The sequence below is a fragment of the Bubalus kerabau genome, chromosome 11 (genome assembly GCF_029407905.1).
Source record: "Bubalus kerabau isolate K-KA32 ecotype Philippines breed swamp buffalo chromosome 11, PCC_UOA_SB_1v2, whole genome shotgun sequence".
In the NCBI taxonomy this organism is placed as follows: Eukaryota; Metazoa; Chordata; class Mammalia; order Artiodactyla; family Bovidae; genus Bubalus; species Bubalus kerabau.
In genome coordinates, this window is record NC_073634.1 from 34,030,156 (window position 1) to 34,044,470 (window position 14,315).

Sequence of the window (14,315 nt, forward strand, 5' to 3'; positions counted from 1 at the left end):
TATACATATATATATGGCAGGGATTTGTTACAGGGATTTGACTTACACAATTGTGGAGGTTGGTAAAGTGGGCTATGTAAGAATGTTGTCTCTACATCTGATGCTAGTGTATAGGGCAGGCAGTCATAAAGGGAAGATCACAAGCATGCTTGAAGCCATAAGTTCAAGACAGACTCCACAAGGTCAAACTAAAATCTATTTCTGTTCTTGTTGCTTCTGACCTTGGTGATAAAAGTGTTCTGCTAAACATGGGTGTTCTTCAACATGGAGCTAAACACATATACTTGACTTAAGAGGCAGAGAACCCAAGGAAGGTTCCAGGGTATGGTGGACCCATTGCATACTCACAGCAGTGAGCTGAATCAACAGATGAGCAACAAAGTGTGAGTGACAAAATGGCTGCAGCTTCCCTTCCATCCTCCTGTTTTCAGGAAAATCTTTCATGTGGCCTACCTTCATGGGAAAGATTTAAGAAAAGGGAATTCTGGGAAATGTAGTTCAGCCTACTCAGGTTGACATATTTCAAAGGATCACATAGATATTCAGTAAATATTCATTGAGGGAATGAATGAGTGAATAAATATTGCACTGCTTCTCTTGCAAGTTCTCTGGGAGTCAGAACATTTAATTTTGGCTTTGCTTCTTGTAAGTTGAGCAATTTTGAACAAGTCACTTAACCCTTCAAGTTTTGAGTTCCTCATCTATAAAACTCCAAGCATAATTCCTGTTCTGCCTGCTTAATAGGACTTTTATAGGGATCAGTTGAGATGATCTGAACAAGAGCACTTTGAACGCTATAAAGGATAGAACAAATGTGATGCAGTACTACATTATTTTAATTATTAATGTTGTTATGAAGTCTTCAGTTTCCTAATGAATCACATGGAGTTAATAGTTTCTGACCAATTTACCTTATGGATGTGCCAGGGGGATTAAATTAGATGAAGTATGTGGAAGTGCTCTGTCAGCTCTTCCATGGCATATTCTTCAAAGGCAAGACTTATCTGTCATTCAACACTCAGAAACATTTGTACATTGTGTTTTAGTTCTTGGCTAAATGTCTTAGGGGGATAAGTGTGTAATTGGAACCACTGGTAACCCTGGGAGCTGGGGGGCAGTGACCATTCCTTGGATGAAAGTTGTGGGCAGTGGATGAGGTTTCTGACCTATAGGTCTGGGCTTGCACTTCATAGCAGCCAAACTTGCTCAGCAGAATGAAGAAATCCCTGCGGAAGTTCTTGGTGAAGATGGCATAGAGGAAGGGGTTGGCACAGGAGTTGATGGGGTAGAACAGGACCAGGAGGATCTTTGACTTGGACACAGTGATGAGGGGCACCTTGAGGGAGGCAGAGATGGCAAAGAAGGAGATGGGTGCCATGCAGAGGAAGTCGGTGAAGATGAGCATGGCCATGCGCTTGGCTATCTTGGTGTCACTAGAAGAGGATGTGATGTTGGGGTTCCTCACCGTGAGGTAGATGTGAGCGTAGCAGCCACAGATGACCACAAAGGCCAGGACATTGAGCACAAGGAGGGACATAACATAGAGCTGTGACAAGGGGCTGTCAATGTCCATGGGCAGGCAGATGCTCACCTTCATGTAGCTGCTGATGCCAAAGATGGGAAAGAGGGCAACTGCAAAAGCAAAGATCCAGCCCACCAGCATGACACTGGCAGCATGGCGGAGCTGCACTTTGCATTCGAGCTGCATGGCATGGGTGATGGTATGCCATCTTTCCAGCGTGATGGCGGTCAGAGTGTAGACTGAGAGCTCACTGGCAAAGACAGTGAAAAAGCCGGCAGCATCACAGCCTGCTCCAGTTTGCCAGTCGATGGCATAGTTGTGGTACTGGCTTTTGGTGTGGACATCAACTGAGGCTATGAGCAGCAGGTAGATTCCAATGCAGAGATCGGCAAAGGCCAGATTGCACATGAGGAACCGGGGGACTGTGAGTTTATACTGGCTGGTGATCAGGATCACCAGCACTAGGATGTTCCCAGTGATGGCCAGGATGCTAATAAACCATATCAAGACTCTGAGAATATCATCCCCCATGATATCTTCACATGGATTAAATGCGTCTGGCTCAGGGGAGCAAGTCACATCAACCACTTCATTGCATAAGTCATAGTCAAATTCACTGTACATCACGTCAAATCCTTTGGCATAGCTGGGCTCATCATCTTCTGCCAAAGAGACTCTCTGACCCCTAGCCTGAGTCATGTCATCAACTTCTTGCCTTAACATAGATTTGTTGCAAATTGGATGAAGGTCAGAGCTAGAAAAATACAAAAAGGAACAGAGTCAACATGTTGGATCCAGAATGGCAAATATATCACTGTCTTTACACAGGGTAGAGAATGGGATTTCTTCTTGAGATTTTTTTTTCTTCTAACAGTTTGTCTGCCCTTGAGACTAAGCTCAAGGGTTAATGCTTCTTACTGTAAATGAACAGAACAACTTGTGTATATATTCCTCGAGTTGGATGGCCCACTCGGGAAACCATCTGGCCACAAACTGAATGTGGGGAGGAAGGCGCCTGGGACTAGCTAAGTCTTACTGTTAAGTGCAGATAATTTACAGACTTGATATCAACTCCATCCTCTCCCTTCCCCCATTTCTATTCAGCCCTCCCTTCATATGCCTGAGTAATATATATTCCATTTTCTCTACACTAAACCCCAGTCCTAGAAGCTCTGGACTGTCCTCTGACTCAAGTGGGAGTTTGTCTGCATAGTTTGGAAGATCAGAGTCTTTAGTTTGTTCGAAGCCAACTCTTATCCAGCTCTTTGGTACTTGTGCTACTAGGAGGTCTGCTAACTTGCCTGAAATGTTACTGAGGGGTGTATTCTTTATTATTTCACTCCTCAAGGGCCACAGTAGGCCTCAGGCATTGTCTGCAAGGTAAGCCTGACTCTCTCATTTTCAGCAGTTTGCTAGTGAGATCCCAAAAGGATCTCAACCTGAGAATGCAGGTTGTGAGGGATTGTAACTCATGCCCTAGGGAGCTGGATCTTTTCGGGGTCACTTTTTCTGTCTTAGTCTCCCCCCTTTGAACCCCAACATACAAGAGGCCTTGCCAACAGAATATAGGCACTTCCAGAAGGGATTTGAATGAAAGCCAGATGACAAATGTTCTATCCAGACAAGTGGATAGTACAAGTAGAGATGGGGGTAGTAGTTCTGAATAGTTTTGAAGCAAAGTCTTAAGGAATGGGGATGTTTCACACTGGGTCTTCTTTCGAATGGAAACATACACACATACCCTGTTCATTTCCTCCCTCCCTGAGGGACAAGCTCACAGCAATGTTGAGTGACTGCATTTGTCTCAAGCCTTAACAAAATCTCAGAAGTGAGTGGGGAGGTGAGTGTTAAAACTCTTCAAAGACTGCCCTCCCGCCCCCAACCATAAGAAGGAGAGAGTGGATGGGGTGTGGAAGAGGTAAAGATTCCATTAGGTGCTGAACAATGGGGGCTGGTCAAGTCTGCAGTGGACACGGGCTGGACTGAACTTTCCCCATGACCCTCTAGGAGAAGGGACTGTTAGTGAGAACCCATTCCTCCCTTCTCTCCCTTCCAGAAAGTGAATTGAATTGCTAGGAAGTCATTTTTCCCTTGGGCCTACAGACTCTTTTTTTTTTCCCCCTGGAGACTGTGTCATTTTGTTTTGTTTTAGAGACTGATAGAGCTTCTTACTTACGTCAGTCCTAGTTGAAACTAAGGAGGTTAAACAGTTAATAACATATATGGAATTGAAAATGTGCACAAAATCTTTTGGTTTAGCCAGAGATCTTGCAAAAAAAAAAAAAGTAAGGCAAGCTCAGAGACTGGCAAAGAGGGAACAAGAGAATCACTGTGTTTTTCCAGTCATTGAATCGGTGGCAGCCCAGTTCTAAAAACAGGAAGTAAGTAACCTGGCACTTGCAGACTGTGATTCGATTCACCGGAATGGATCTGACTAACCATCTAGACACAGCCTTCACTTCCTGGGGCTTATGTTGACTGCTGTGATGATGCTTTTTGTTAATACTGCTACTGGTATATGTTAAGTATTGATGCTTTCCTTTCCTGAAATGGAAGTCACCTAAATGAGTGGGGAAATGGTAAACAATGTATGTCTATGGGAGAAGACTAGAAAGAAAAATGGAAGCCAGGGAAATAAAGTCTTGCCGCTGCAATGCCTCAGCAAATCCTAAGTATTATAAGAAATTGACAATTCAGTTTGGGGTGGAGTTAAAAAGTGGTACTCCTGGACCCCCAATAAATCAATGTACAGTTACTTGGGAAGTGCATGGCAGAGTGGCCCAGAGTCTGAGTTTTGAAGATAGACAGACCAGAGAGTTTGAGTCCGACTGGCGTCAGTCAAGTTGTTTACAGTCTCTGAGTCTCAGTTTCTGCCTTTGTGAGAAGAGAATAGTGCTGTTACTTTTGTGAAACTTAAATGAGATAAAGGTACAAAGTTTTAATATGCCTGGCAGTGAGTACTAGGCAGGTATCAGCAATATGAAGACAGAGGATGGTGGTTACATACTGAGTTCATATTGGGGTCATGCCCTATGTGGGTACTTAATGAATATGCCAAGTGCATCAGTTTAAAATCTAGCTGGAAAGAAAGCACCTGAATACAAGAAATAACAAAACAAGGACAAAATAGCAATGTTAGCTGAGTATAGAACTATGACAAGGACATAACCGGTTCAATGACAAATGAGGGAGAGGAGTGGATTGTAAGATTTTTCCATGAGAGTTCAGAAGGGCCATCGGCCAAAATCTCACAGTCACAGGGCCCAAGACTTACACTTTGGGCATTATTTCCAAGTGAAGACTGGAGGGGCAGTTTCATCATGCAACTTTAAACTCAAATTTCATTAGTGCTACACCTACTATGGTATAGCATGAAGTGACACAATTAAAACACAAATCCCGTGTTTATTATCTTCTGAATAGCATAACCATATTGTTGTGGGCTTGTGAATTTGCTAAATAGAAAGACCAAACATCATTGTGATTTCTGTATTCTGTCTTGGCACGTGTTCTTTGAAGAGCTGTGGACCTCTCCTTTGCCACACCTGAGAAGCCCTGATGTAATTTAAAATAGGGACCTAGAGAAGGTGAGAGCCCAGTGGTCCAGAGGGACAAGGAAACCCTTCAAACCATGGTACAATGTAAGACAGACCTGGAGATTTCCAGTTGGGTGATCCCTGACGCTACATCTATACTACCAGGGGGTGGTGAGACCAGAGGAGTCTGGGCAACTGAGGAAGAGAATATATTCCTATGGTGTTGGGTACTGACAGCATGTGATGTGCAGCTCCTTCAGTGGTCTTAACATCCTCTGAGATTTCTCCTGGTGGGTATTTAGTTCCAGGATTTTGGCAGTGAAATTCCAATTTCACTGACCTGGCTGTGAATATCTCTTTCTGGACTATAAAAGAGGCAGGCCTTCTGCTTCAGCCCAAGCTCTTAAAAATTCTAGTCCTTAAGAAGAAATTCCCTAGCTCTTGAGCTAACTTGTGGGGAGTGTCTAATTCTGGGGAGTTCCCTAATGATGTGTGCAAATTCTGAAGAGTAGCCCCTTTTCTGCAGACCCTTTACATGGGTCTGAGTGTGGACTGCTGCCTGTTCAAAACATTTTAGGGTGTATATTATTTGGTTGTTTTGTTTTTAGAGTAGGGTATATGTCTGCATGTTAAGGTTGAATAATAGAAGTGGCTACGTTAAGCAGTAAAACAGTATCACAGAAGCTGTGTTCATGCTGGGCTACTGTGAAAGAGTAGGAACCAGGCATCATCTGACTGAGTGCAACTGCCTGGAATGGATTGTGTCAGTGAGCTCAGGAGAGGCAGAAACTTGGAGAATTCCTGATACCCAATAGATTATATCTCCTATTATTGTTGTTTAGTCACTAAATTGTGTCCTGCTCTTTTGCAACCTCATGGACTGTAGCCTGCCATAGGATTTCCCATGCAAGAATACTAGAGTGGATTGCCATTTCCTTCTCCAGGGGATCTTCCTGACCCAGGGATTGAACCTGCTTCTGCTACTTGGCAGGTGGGTTTTTTTTTTAACCACAAAACCACCTGGGAAGTACCTGTATCCCTGGTGGATCCTTTAAATATCTGGAACATGTAAACTTCAAAGTACTCCCTTTCCACAAACTCAACTTTTTAGCCACCCACTAGAACTTGGCTTTATTAGGATTACCCTCTTTAACCTGGGATTCCTGGAACCTGACCAGCCTTGAAAGCCAAAGTGAACAGATGTCATAATCTTTGTTCTCCCTGTGAGGTGCTAAGCTCCAAAGATGAGTAAGGGAGGTTTAGTGTGGTGGAGGAGGAAATGGCAACCCACTCCAGTATTCTTGCCTAGAGAATCCTGTGGACAGAGGAGCCTGGTGGGCTGCTGTCCATAGAGTCACACAAAGTCGGACACAACTGAAGTGACTTAGCATGCATGCATGCATTGGAGAAGGAAATGGCAGCCCACTCCATTTCTCTTGCCTGGAGAATCCCAGGGACAGAGGAGCCTGGTGGGCTACTGTCTATGGGGTCGCACAGGGTCAGACACGACTGAAGTGACTTAGCAGCAGCAGCAGCATTTAATATTTGGTAGGTAGCCTACCATGTGGGTAGCTCTCTCCTGTGAACCCATTTTCAAAAAAAACACTAAGGCTTTGATCTAGAACTTGCCTAAGGGATTTCATCATGGATGCAGAAGTTGTGGACCAAGTACTCCATTGGAGAAATGCCCAAACAGGGCTCAAGGGCTGGACAGAGAAAACTCACGTTTGCCGCCTCCAGTTTGCAAAGGCACAGCAGTGGCTGGGGTAGGTGAGGCTGGCCTCCACGAGTGTGACAAATTTTTCCAGACTGGGAAGCTTTTTTAAGCGGTAAGTTGACTTGGCCCGCAGCTTCTTAAGATTTTCTAAGCCATAGCTAGGCAGGGAACGGATCCTGGTTCTTGAAATATCTCTATAAGGAGAAGAGGCAAACATACCTGATTACTGTGAGTCCAAATGTTTCTGCTGTGTTAGCAGTCAAAATAGCAGTCATAGTAGACCTGTTTTTACATGAGGGAGGAGGGAGACTCTTGTTCATCCAACATACCTGAGTCGCATAAATATTTGTCTAAAGGGACATTTGGCCCTTGTGTTCATGGTAGGAGGATATGGATAACGGACTGCTCTGTATCCTGGATGTACTAGCACGCTGGCTGATCTGGGGCTTAACTGTAGCCCTTTCCCCTTTCACAGTGTCTGTTTAGAATAGACACTCAGTAAATCACATAGGATCGAGGAAGTGAGACCACTTCCTCCCCACCATAAAACCAGATGTAAAAATATACTTCTTGACCTGGGGTGGAATCGGTGGCTACATTTCAGAAAAGGATGCAAAGAGGAAGGAATATGAGGTGGGCAACAGAGGTACCCTCAGCCCGAAGTCCAAGTGTCAGGGGAGCGGTGGCGATGACTGTGGTATCCATGGACAGACTCGTCCGCGTGAGTGCCCTGCCCCGCTACCTGTTAGATTGGTGACCTTGGTCAAGTTGCCTCACTTCTCCATGTGTCAGTTCCCTCAGTTGTACAACAGGAATGGTAATAATCATACCTACCTCAGAGGGTGGTTGTGAGAATTAAACAAGCAAAAGTACATAGAAAACCTCCTGACCAACAGATAGCACTCAACAGGCAGCTGTCGTCAGAAAACCTCACACACACGCAAGTTGTTCTTGCTTTGTTGGAGACTCTATGCCTCGGTGACCCAAGGTCTAAAATGTAAATGAACATTTTAACCAGGTTCCTGTCCCTGGAGGGCTCCAGAGTCCCATCCTCGCTGGCAGCGGCACCAGTGACATGGGCAACTTTCTGGCAGCACTGTTGGCAGCTTCAACCTTCAAAACAACTGTGACCAGCTGGTAGGTGCAAGGAGATTTAAATGGTACCAGCTTAGACTTTGGGGTCAGTAGGCTGGCCATGAATCAGTGCTTCTGAAGGGGGAGGTACTGATGACCAGATGGACTCATTTCAAGCATCCTTGGGTATACTTGGTAAAGGAGAATCTTCTAATGTCTGCATTTCCTCTAAGTCAAAACAGTAGGCCCTTGGAGGAATGAAACTTCTGGGTGTGAATATATATCTGCTACCCCAGATGTTCTCCCAGTCTGGTGAAAATTACTTTCTCAAAGTCTTGTTTTCATAGGGTCATTTATTCTCTTGCTCAAAAATTTATAACGCTTCCTATTGTCCAGTAAAACCCACACATAACTGCTGCCCTGTTTGTCTCTTCCTTTTCCAAGCAAACTTCTTATACTAGTTGTCCATACTTGATGTCACTATTTTCTCATTTCCTAATCCAACTCAGTTTCTTCCCAACCCCTAGAGAAACAGTACTCATTAAGGTCACATCTTAGTTCTAACCTTCTTGATTTCTCAATTACATTTCATGCGTAAAACATGTCTCCATTTTTCTTGGCATCACATTCTTTTAAATTTCTTCTGACATCTACTTTGGCTTATTTCTGATTTTGTTTTTTCTCCTCTATCTATTGGAGTTCCTCTAAACTCAGGCCCCTTTCTGACTGTACATAATCTTCCCAGGTGATCTTACTACTTTGATTTCAGATACCAAGTATATGCTGATGGCTTCTCTGTATATATCCCAGTTTAGATCCTAGTTCTGAACCCCAAATCCAGATAATCCATTGTCCATCAGATCCCACCCTTTTGATGACTTGCAAGTATCAACACTGAATTTACCATCTTCTTTTTAAGTATGTTCCTCCTTTTGTTTTCCTTATTTCAGGAAATGACTCCTCCATTTCCCTGTGCTGTTCAGGCTAGAAACCTGGCAGTTACCCTTGACTCCTCCCTCTCCCTCCCTTGGACTCAATTTCTTGTTTTTGCAAGCCTAACTTTTACATTTGTTTCAAATTGGTCCACTTTTATTGGCCACAACTTTAGTCTAAGTCACCATAATCTCTGCCTAGAGAGACAACAGTCTCAATAACTGTTCTTCTTGTGATCATTGTATTAAGGTTCTCCAGAGAAACAGAACTGATAGGATATGTAGAGATATATAAGAGGATATTTATTATGGAATTTGACTCACATGATTTTGGAGGCTGAGAAGTCTCATGATATACTATCTGCAAGCTGGAGAACCAGGAACGTTTGTGGTATAATTCAGTCAGAGACAAAAGCCTGAGAACCAAGGAGGCCACTGGTTTAAGTCTCAGAGTTGGAAGACCCAAGAACCAGGAGTTCTGATGTCCAGTGCCAGAAGATGGATATTTCAGCTCAAGAAAGGAAACACACTTGCCTTCCTTCTGCCTTTTTGTTCTATGAGGGCCCTCAACTGATTAGATGATGCTCCCACACTGGGGAGGGTGAATCTTCTTTACTCAGTCTATTGAATCTGGTGCTAATATCTTACGAAAACACTCTCACAGATGCACTCAAGAATAATATTTTACCAGCTATCTGGGCATCTCATGGCCCAGTCAAGTAGATTTTAATTAATTTTAATTAATTTACTTAATTTAAATTATTAATTTAACTTAATTAATGACTTTAATTAATCATCCTGGCCATCTGGCTCTAATGCAATTGTTACACTGCAGACTGGGTGATAGTTTAGAAGTCCCAATTAGATTGTGACTTTCTGCTTATAACTAGTCAGTGATTCTCCATTGCACTTCCAGTGAGGTACAAAGCACTGAATATGATGTGCTGGTCTTTGCCTGATCTCGCTCACTTCCATTCTGTGCCCTTTGCTGTGTTCCACTGTGTCTTGCAGGAGAGACGGCCTCTAAAGTCCCCATCTCCCAGGTGCCACCGTGTCACTCAGCCTTCAGTTGTGTCGCACACCTGGCACCTGTGGGATTGGCAGGTGGGAGGAAGGGTGAAGCGAGGGCATTTCTCATCCCTCCTCTGCCTCGGGCAGCGGCTCCTCTGTGACTCCAGCTCTGTCACGCAGATCTGTGGAGGACCCAGCAGCTACCAGCCATCCCAGTTCTGTGCTTCAATTAGATCACATCCTCACTTGCCCTTACAGCCTAGGATTAGTAGCAATTACCTACTATTGCTAATCCCTGGACTGCTAATTCCCTGCTTGATACTAAGGGAAATTTACATTTTCAGAGTTAATAATTATCTTGATGTAATACCTCTGTGTATTTTACTTAGTTCCCCTCCTTGTTAGATACCCAACAGATCAAATTTGTCAATGCTATCGTTCAAATACATCAGAGTGCTTGCTGACTTTTGCTTGCTCGTTCCATCACTCCTGTTTCCTTATTATCTCTATTTGTATGTCTAATAGGCAGATGAAGCTTTAGATATTAAACATTGAGCTCCCGATCTTACCCCAAACCTTCTCTACTTGCAGCCTTTCCTGTTGTTCATGCAAAAACTTGGAAGTCAGCCTTGACTCTTCTTTCTCTCATACCCTGTATACCCACCCTCAGCAAAATAACTTGGTGTTACCTTCCACATGTATCTGGAATTTAACTGGTTCTCACAACGTTCATTGCTATCACCATAGGAGAAACGTTCTTGGTGTTCCAAGGTCTCTTTTCTAGTTCTTGCCTGTGTATTCTAATTCTGTGGAGCTGGGGGTCCCTGGAATTAAGAGTCTGATCCATGAACCTTGGTCCCTGTGGTGAGTCTTCACTCCCTGATGCTGAAAGATCCAGCTGTCCTAGCCTGTTCAACACTTAGCCTTTCTATTGCTGCAGAGATTCTCAATTTTCTTTTCTGCCCTAAAAAAATTCTCTCCAGTTTCTCTCTTCAGGCAATTGCTTCTCTGATCAGTTCTGCTACTGACACTCAAATTCTGGTCCCTGGGACCAAGTTTTTATTTTGCCTGGTGCAGGGGCTCTCATTTTTTCCCTCAAATATGGAAGGGAGCAAAGATTGCATGTTTTGTATAAAATAGTTCAAGGCTTCCTACGGGGACTGAGATGAAGGCATAAACAAAGTCCTTCAGGAGTAATTTAAACTAGGGGGATTATTTATTACTTACCATTAACATTTTTAATATTTCTAAAATCAAGTGATACAAAACAGAAGACTCTTTTTCTTAGTATTGGCTCCACCTCTTAATTTTAGAATATACAAAAACCACATTAATGAAGATTTCCTCAAATAAATTTTTATATTGCATGCAATGCCATCATATTTTCTCATTGACTCTGTAAGTCGATTAAAGATGACTGCAATTTCTTCATGCTCTTCCACAGAGGGTCTATTTGCCCTTCCCGTGAATCTTGGTGATGTCTTTGGACTACAGTAGAGTATGGTGAAAGTGTTACTCTGCCAGTTCTGGACTTTGCTTCTAAGAGCACTGATAGCTTCTAAATCTTATAGAGCCCTAAGCTGCCATGCGAGAACTCGGAATGCCCTGCTAGTGCCATGCTAGAAAAAGTCTAAGCCAGGTACAGAGGGTCTGGAGGATAAGATGCCATGTGTGTATGTGTGTCTGTGTGTAGAGAGGTACCAAGGAGAACCAGATACTTGAGTGAAGAGGACAACTTGCAGTACATCCCCCAGACCCAGCCACCTGAGCTGACATCACGTGGATCAGAGACAAGACAAGCTACCCAAATTTCTGAAACAAGACCGTGGGCAAAATGGAACAATTGCTTTAAACCACTGAGTTTAAGGATAGCTTTTATGTAGAAATGCAGAACTCAAACAGATTCGCGTTGACTCCCATCATCTCCATCGCTTTTAACAGCTGTAGAAGCATTTTTCCTTGAAAGCCATTAAGAGTGCAAATAGCACTATAGTCTATACCTTTCTGCCTCTCTCACTTACCATCTTTTTCTTTGTATACTAGCTCTTTGTATTTGCATTTCCTCTCTCTTGTAGGGCAGAGGACTCCTTGCATTCTCAGCAGTGCCTTCTGCATAGTAAGCTCCCAGAAAACTGTTGCTTTGTTCAAAGACAGGCTAAGGAGTGGCCCTGATGGAGGACTAGGAAAGGAAATAGATCGCCCCAGCCAGCTGTGATGTCTTCTGACCTCTTGTACTTACAAAGGTCTGGTACCTTGTATTGGCTCTTCTATTGTTTCATACTGTTCAACTTTTCACGTATATTTGTTTTGTCTCCTCAGCTAGATTTTAGATGCTCTGAGAACAGGAATTACTAAGATACTTTCACATTCTACCTGGCATTTGGCACAGGGCTGGGCTCAAGAAATCTACTCAGTGGAGAGTTGTCTGATTAGCAGAGATGCCTCAGTATTCCTAGAAGGTGAGACGTTGAAGGAAGTCTTACAGGAGAGCAATTCTAAAGGGAGAAGTGTGCAAGGCAAACTGAGAGAGAAAATCTGGATTTAAAAGGAGCTCAGCTTAACGGTGCTTCTGTGGCAGGCAATTATTTGTGACTGAGAGTGTCAAAGGAACCGAGGAAGGGGGCATCCTTGTGCAACGTTTACAAGGAGATAGACACAGATTAAAGAGTCAGTAGAATAATGTGCTGAATGGATTGACCTGTGTGTGGTTCAGTGACTAGGCGTTGAATGGGGAGGTCTGCTTGGGAAGCATTGGTGCCTGTCTCTCTGTTCAGTGTTCTGGAGCTAGCTTATATTGCGGACTGCTCATCGCAGCTGCAAAATATGTGAGTTGCTGTCATTTGCACTAGGTGGCTCCACTTGTGGAAGACTGTGGTATCTTGTCGGTATCTCGGGATCCAGATCTGCTGGTGGATGTTGAAAGGAGAGAGTGGTTGGTAGGAGAGAGATGCAGAGTCACTTAGAGTTTGGTAAAGCCAATTCTTTAGCAGAAATAGTTCCTGGGTAGTAAAAGTGTTTGTAGAAGTGTTTATTTCAAGCATACTGGACACTTGCTAGGGCAATCAAACAAGGAAACTATCGTAAGACTTCCTTATTTTGGACTGACAGAAAAATGTTTCTCTGGTACCTCCACAGATTAATAAAAATCTATAAACATTTATATCAGTAGGGACAAAGGGGATAAGTAGATACTGTTCCGCTTGGAGTGAGACTTAAACTGCAAATATTCCCACTTTTGCTCTGTTCCGCTAACATAAATACACAGATATACAGAGTCTAGTCACTGACAGTTCCTTCCACGTGGCCTGGAAATCTAACGTTATATTTTAATTCCTTTGTAAAAGCATATTCCACTCTTAGGATGCAAATATCCCCAGGGGGAATAGCAAAACAAGGCATTATCAGTTATTCACATCTTCATGGAAGTGGGTTTGTTGCGACTACCGGCTAAGGGTAGGCTTGGAGAGAGGCCCAGAACAGAAAGCAAAGCAGCGAGGGGTGTTCAGAGGGTGATTCTGAGCAACCATATTTTGAGTAATTAAGGGAACCTCAGAATGGGATTTGATCTCTGAGCCTTGAAAACCAGGTGGAAGAGTTTAGAGTTTCTTTGAGCAGAAGAATGACTTATTGAATGCTGTGATTTTATTAGATTAGTCTTGAGAGCCTTAAACAGGGCACACAATAGGTGTTCATTCATTATTAAGTGACTGGAAGGAGAAAGGATTGAAGATAGGAAGGGGATGGGATGGCTGTTACACAGGTGGACATGAGGTGAGAGCTTACCTCCTCACACTGTCGCCTCATTTGTCAAGTCACTGTATCACATGGCAAAGATGTATTGGGTGTCTGCTCTGTTACTAAAACCTCCTGTGAATTTCTGCAGAGATTATAGTTCTGCCCAGTAGCTTTTGTCCCGCTACCAGAATGAGATAACTTGGGGCTGGTACTGTTTGTTTTTGAGTCTCTATACCCATCACATCCATCCAAAGATGGGCACAATAAAGGACAGAAATGGCAAAGACTTAACAGAAGCAGAAGAGATCAAGAAGAGATGGAAAGAATACACAGAAGAACTGCACAAAAAATGTCTTAATAACCTGGACCATCACGACGGTGTAGTCTGTCACTCAGAGTCAGACATTCTGGGGTGTGAAGTCAAGCGGGCCTTAGGAATCACTGCTGCCAATAAAGCTTGTGGAGGTGATGGACTTCCAGCAGAGCGCTCTAAAAGTGCTGCACTCAATTTGTCAGTTAATTTGGAAAACCCAGCAGTGGCCACAGGACTGGAGAAGATCAATCGTCATCCCAATTCCCAGGAAGTACAGTACTAAAGAATGTTCAAACCACTGGACAATTGCACTCATCTCCCATGCTAGTAAGGTTATTCTCAAAATTCTCCAAGATAAACTTTATATTACATAAACTGAGAACTTCTGGATGTTCCATCTGGGTCTAGAAAAGGCAGAGGAACCAGAGATCAAATTGCCAACATTTGCTGGATCACAGAGAAGGCAAGAAAATTT

At 43.4% G+C, this 14,315-nt stretch overlaps 1 protein-coding gene across 2 annotated transcripts in view; it reads right to left on the reverse strand.

Moving 5' to 3' along the window:
* Window positions 1–1,042: 1,042 nt before the first annotated feature.
* Window positions 1,043–14,315, reverse strand: part of FSHR (follicle stimulating hormone receptor) — a 185,699-nt gene continuing 172,426 nt past the window's right edge. For both annotated transcript variants that reach the window (XM_055540049.1, XM_055540048.1), the window contains 2 exons: window positions 6,784–6,969; window positions 1,043–2,276 (listed from right to left, as the gene is read on the reverse strand). In XM_055540049.1, the coding sequence (XP_055396024.1) occupies window positions 1,043–2,276; window positions 6,784–6,969 (1,420 nt within the window). The remainder of the gene's footprint in view (window positions 2,277–6,783; window positions 6,970–14,315) is intronic.